Source organism: Rosa chinensis, chromosome 5, assembly GCF_002994745.2.
Source record: "Rosa chinensis cultivar Old Blush chromosome 5, RchiOBHm-V2, whole genome shotgun sequence".
NCBI lineage: Eukaryota > Viridiplantae > Streptophyta > Magnoliopsida > Rosales > Rosaceae > Rosa > Rosa chinensis.
This window is the reverse complement of record NC_037092.1, coordinates 33,817,400-33,823,399: the sequence shown is the minus strand read 5'-3', so window position 1 is coordinate 33,823,399 and position 6,000 is coordinate 33,817,400. Positions and strand designations below refer to the sequence as shown.

At 40.4% G+C, this 6,000-nt stretch overlaps 1 protein-coding gene across 1 annotated transcript; it reads left to right on the top strand.

The window, feature by feature from the left end:
- The first annotated feature begins 674 nt into the window (after positions 1-674).
- LOC112165277 (fatty acid desaturase 4, chloroplastic) lies at positions 675-1,832 on the top strand. The gene has a single exon (XM_024301760.2). It carries the CDS (start codon positions 735-737, stop codon positions 1,653-1,655), a length of 921 nt encoding a protein of 306 aa, XP_024157528.1. The 5' UTR covers positions 675-734; the 3' UTR covers positions 1,656-1,832.
- Positions 1,833-6,000: the final 4,168 nt, after the last annotated feature.

Below are 6,000 nucleotides of genomic sequence, written 5' to 3'. Positions count from 1 at the left end.
TTATTTAAAACAATAAATTTTTAAACACGGAATAGATGTGGGAGTGAGGAAAGTAATTTTAAAGAATGTTGGTGGTTATGAAAGTATTTTTATTTATTTTTATTTGTGGTTTTACTTCTTTAAGCTTTCGAATTAATTTGGTTTTCCGTGTGTGTGTGTGTAACTGTAAGGAGCATTTATGTAAGAAAAAAATCTGTTTTGGTTGACAACTTCTCTTCTTTTAAATATAGTATAGATTATAACAAGTTCTAATTCTAATTATTGATGAATCTTCAAATATGCTTCGAAACAAAGCACTACCACTGAACAAAGCGCTTTCTACAAAATCACTCCATGTTCCATCACAGTCATCTTGACACAAGAGCTTGTGACTTATGAGCCACCACGTAATTGAAAGACTTGCCGTTTTTGCTTTTAACTCATTAGAACCAAGCCAAAGGCAATTGACCATACATCTCAAGTCTCAGATGAGACCTATTCATTGGTGGGTGGCTGTTTAGCATCCAACAAGAAACCAAATCTGTGACAAATTCACAACAAGGCAATAGAGGATTTCAGAAATCCCACGATTCCTCTATACCCACCACACCATTGCCTTTCTCCCTTTCTCAGTTCCTCACCACAAAACCCACCACTTTTATTGAAAGCCACTACTCCCAAACTTCACTTTGTATATTTGTATACATATTCCCTCCATTTAGTCTCTCATATTGGTTTCTCTTTGACACCGTTCAATGTCTATCTTCACTCAAAATAAGCTCCTCCCAAGCCCCAAACACCATGTTCACACAATATGCCACTCTCCAATCCTCCGAACAACCGTACATTGCTCTGTCTCCACCACCGCAAAGCCGAAACCAGTCCCCGAAAAGCTCATCATCGAACCTCCCCGGCTGCAGCAGCTGGAACCCTCACCGGACAACATCCGGCCGATGCTCAATGACCCGAGTCTACTATCAACGTGGTCTCACCGTGCATGGGTAGCGAGCGGGTGCACTACTGTGCTCATTTCTCTAGCTAAATCCGTAGCGGGTGCAGCCCATTCACACATATGGGCCGAGCCCATTTTAGCAGGCTTGGTCGGGTACGTGTTGGCGGATCTCGGATCTGGAGTTTACCATTGGGGCATTGACAACTATGGTGGTGCCTCAACTCCAATTTTTGGTGCCCAAATAGAGGCATTCCAAGGTCACCATAAGTGGCCATGGACAATCACTAAGCGCCAATTTGCTAACAATTTACATGCCTTGGCTCGTGTCATAACTTTCACAGTGCTTCCCTTAGACCTTGCCTTTGATGATCCTATTTTTCATGGCTTTGTTGCTGTTTGCTCTGGTTGCATTATGTTTAGCCAGCAATTTCATGCTTGGGCTCATGGCACAAAGAGCCGGCTACCTCCATTGGTGCTGGCATTGCAAGATTCCGGCTTACTGATATCTCGGTCGCAACATTCGGCGCACCACCGGCAACCTTATAACAACAACTACTGCATAGTGAGTGGAGTTTGGAATGAGTTTTTGGATAAGCAGAAGGTATTTGAAGCGTTGGAGATGATCTTGTTTTTTAAGCAAGGGTTAAGACCTAGGTCTTGGAGTGAACCTTGCTCTGAGTGGATTGAAGAGGCTGAGACTATTTCTCAACTTGCAAACAATTGAACCTTTCTTTATTCTTTTTCTCGTTTTCAATTGACTTTGCTCTGGTTCATATATTGATTTGCTTGCCCAGTGCAGATCGTGTAATTTGTGAAATTCCTTTTCCAGAGATTGGATTATATATGTAAGATAATGTAATTCCAGTACATTGAAGATACAATAGCTTGAACTATTACATTCTTTCTTTCTCTTGTTGATGAACTTCATGCTCGATCTATTCAGTCTTGTAGCAAAATTGTGAAGTGTTTGTCCTATATTGGAAAAGTGAGATCTTACCAATGTTTTTATACGGATTTGAATCTCTCCGATTATTGCAAATTGGTTTTTGTTATAGTGCTCATATTACTTTATTACAGAATTAGAGCAGTTTTGTTCGCATAACTCAATATAAATGATTTATGTGCACGGTTTGAAAAATCGCCATATATATAGCGGTGCAGGGACTTGTGAAAATATGAATTATTTGTCTCACATTGAGAAAATAAGACATTGTAAATGTATTTGTAAGAATTTGAGTCTCTCCAATGTACTCCATTATCTTAAAATTGATTTTCGCCATTGGGACTTAAACCGGTGTAGCATGTAATGACGTCTGGTCTCTAGAATTCGACAATGACTGAAAAACAAGGGTGTCCTTCCAATATATAACCAAGTGGAACTATCCTTAAGGGGCATTCAATACACAATAAGAACGTGAAGGTATATAATTAAAGATAGGATTAAATTCAGTTTACCTCCTTGAGGTTTGGGGGTAACTTCACGTTAGTCCCTGCGTGGTCTCAATTTAATCAGAAACATTGCTGACCTTTCCAATTTTAGTCAGCTATGTCCAATTTCTCAAACTCCGTCTAAATTGGACATTAAGTCCGACAAATAAAATATAGCAAAAGGTGCAAAACAATAAACACACCTTAGCAGGGGAACTGTCAATGAAGCCAAACACAAAAATTAAGGTCCAATTGGCAGAGTCTAGCAAGTCATGGTGGATTCGGGAGGCACCAACATATTATTATTCCACTGCAAGGAGCGAGAGGTACTCGCTGCTCTATGAAACAAACAACTAACGTCAAAGCTAACAAACCTGAAATAAGAGTTCTTTCACAGTTCAAAACCACCTAGTCAGAAAATCTAATCCAGTCTATTCAAGCATGGCAATCCCAAAACTAAACCCCAATTCCTCAATTATTCCAATAGTTTACAATCCACCAATATCATTAACAAACACAATACAGACATTACAATTTCCATGCTCTGAATTTAACCTTAGGATCATGATCAACGATCACCAGACCTCAAAATCAACAAATTACCTCTAGTACCATTAGCCATTTCTCTCTTGCTTTCCCGAAAGTCTCTGTAACAAAAATTAAGAATCACATGCACTATTCAGATCCTATTAGCAAACAAAGTGCTTGAAATTCAACTCAAATTCAAAAGAATTAGATTGGGGAAGAGCTAGGGCACTGACCTTTGGCATTGGGTTGGAGAAGATGTTCATGGGGAAGAACAAGTCAAAACTACCAGAGTTTAAACTTGGGGAGAGGTCAAACGAAGGGCCTGAACTAGTCGGATCAGCGGCTCGGGAGGCTTATGATGATTGAGGAAAGGTCGAAGGGCCATAGGAAAGGTCGTGGATCTCCGGGTTACCTGAGGAGAGAGAAAGCCGATGAGCAAGTTGAGGAGGTAGATCCCTAAGCCGTACGACACGATGTAGAATCCCTGAATGAGGTAGACGCGGAGGACGTAGACCAAGGCCATGGCGGAGTCATTTTGTCGAACATGTGCTGATATCTTTACCTTCTTAGCCCCAATCTTGACATTTTTGCCTTCAATCCCAAATCCACATCTCCGCGTAAACCAACAACCACCATTTCCAAAAGATCTAAAGAACCCTAGAGGTTACCCATTAGGTTTTCTACCACCTCTGAACCCGAAAATCCCAAACCAATCAGTTCACAGGCCTTCTCTATTTCCCAGATGGAATAACCCATTAGGTTTTGGTGGAGGTTTGTTGAAGAGAGAGAGCTTTGGTCGAGGTTTGTCAAAGAAGAGATAGTGTTTGTAGAGGAGAGAGAAAGATCGGGGTTTGTCAACAAGAGAGAGGGGTTTGTCGAAGAAGAGAGTGAGGGTTTTGGTTTTAGGTTTGTGTCGAGAGAGCGTAAGGTGCTATCGAGAGTGAGGAGTGAGGCTTTTGGTTTTTGGGTCGATATGTTATTTTTTTGCTCACATGTAGGGTTTCATGCCCTGTCCTATCAATTTGGACAAGCCCTACAAAGACTCACACAACAGAATTTTATAACAATGTGGTCTGACTGCATCAGTTTTAAATTTGGGATTGTTTCCTATTAATTTGACTTCCCTCTTAGGAGAGTTGGAAAAAAATGTTGGTGGGAAATCTCCCTCCTCTCTGTCAAACTATTTGATCAGACCACAGTTATAACATTTCTCATCGTATGATCAATACATGTTGGGGAAAATTTGGGGTTTCATATGGGGTTTGACACCACTAACGCAGTGGGAAACTTAGCGCTCAATTTTTTTTAGCGTCACACAATAGTTTTTATCTTAAACGTGTTCTGAGCTAATTCATAAGTCCCTATCAGACGACAGCTCTTACAGAAACTACGTCTGAAAACAAAATTCAATCACACGACGGACAATTGCATAGCGTCGTGTGAGAGGTGTCGTCTGATCCAATTTTTGTAGTAGTGCTTGATTCACTTGAATCTTGAGGAGGGATTTTTGTAGTAGTGCTTGATTCACTTGAATATTGAGGAGGGCCTATTGTTGCTGATTATAGAAAAACTTTGGCGATATGTGTTTTGCATTATCACCCTTGATATATTCTAGCTTCATCTGTTCGATGCAAGCTGCATTATCTTCATAGATTCAAGTAGGCTCTTCAGTGGTAGAACTTAAATCACTAGTCCTTCGAATATGTGTAATGATAGCTCTTAACCATACACACTCACGTACCACCTCATGTAGAGCAATGATCTCTGAGTGGTTCAAGGAGGTAGCCACAAGGGTTTACTTGGTTGATCTCTAAGATATCGCCGTGTTCCCAATGGTAAATACATAACCAATTTGGGAACGACCTTTATGTGGGTCAGACAAGTACCCAACATCAGCAAAACCAACCAAAACTTCATTTGACGTTTTAGTGTAGTGAGTGGCGCTTTCGCCATCAACATTTCCTTTAGGGATTATAGTTCCATCTGCGGTCCCTCTTGTCTCTCTGTAGGGAAAGAATAGTCCCAAGTCAATGGTTCCTTTTAGGTATCAGAAGATATTCTTGATACCATTCCAGCGACGCTGCGTTGGCGCTAAGCTAAATCTAGCTAACAAGTTCATTGAGAATGCAATGTCTGGTCGAGTACATTGGACTAAGTACAATAATACACCTATTGCACTTAGATAGGGAATTTCAGCTCCCAACACCTCTTCGCCATCTTCCTTTGGACGAAATTGATCTTTCTTTGCATCCAAACTTCGACCGATCATGGGAGTGCTAGCAAGATACGCTTTGTCCATGTTAAATCGCCTAAGCATTTTTTGGACATACACAGATTGGTCAATTAAACTCGGTGTTCTAGTTTAAGGCCTAGACAGAATCAAGTTTTCCCAAGATCATTAATCTCAAATTCGGATTTCAAGTAGCTCGCGGTTTCTCTTATTTCATCAAGAGTACCTATTATGTTCATATCATGGACATATATAGCTACAATTGCAAATCCAGAACTTGTTTTATTTATGAATACGCAAGGTCACAATTCATCGTTCTTATAGCCATTCCCAATCAAGTAGTCACTTAGACGGGTATACCAAATCTGCCCAGATTGTTTCAATCCGTAAAGTGAGTGTTTCAACCTAATTGCAAACTCACTCCGTGGTTTAGAGTCACTTGACTTGGGTAATGTAAGGCCATCAGGCACATTCATATATATATATATATATATATATATATATATATTTATATATCTGAATCAAGATCCCCATAGAGATATACAGTAACCACATCCATGAGCTGCGTTTCCAGTCATTCGGAAACTACCAAGCTAACTAAGTAGCGGAACGTATAACGTCCATTACGGGAGCGTATGTCTCCTCGTAGTCAATTCCAGGGAGTTGTGAGAAACCTTGCGCCACAAGGCGAGCCTTGTACCTCAGGACTTCATTCTTCTCATTACGCTTTCTGACAAAGACCCATTTATGTCCTATAGGCTTTACACTTGGTAGGGTTAGCACTACCGAATCAAATACTTGGCTCTTTGCCAGAGAATCTAGTTCTGCTTGGATTGCTTCTTTCCATTTAGGCCAATCTGCTCTTTGTTGACATTCTGCAATA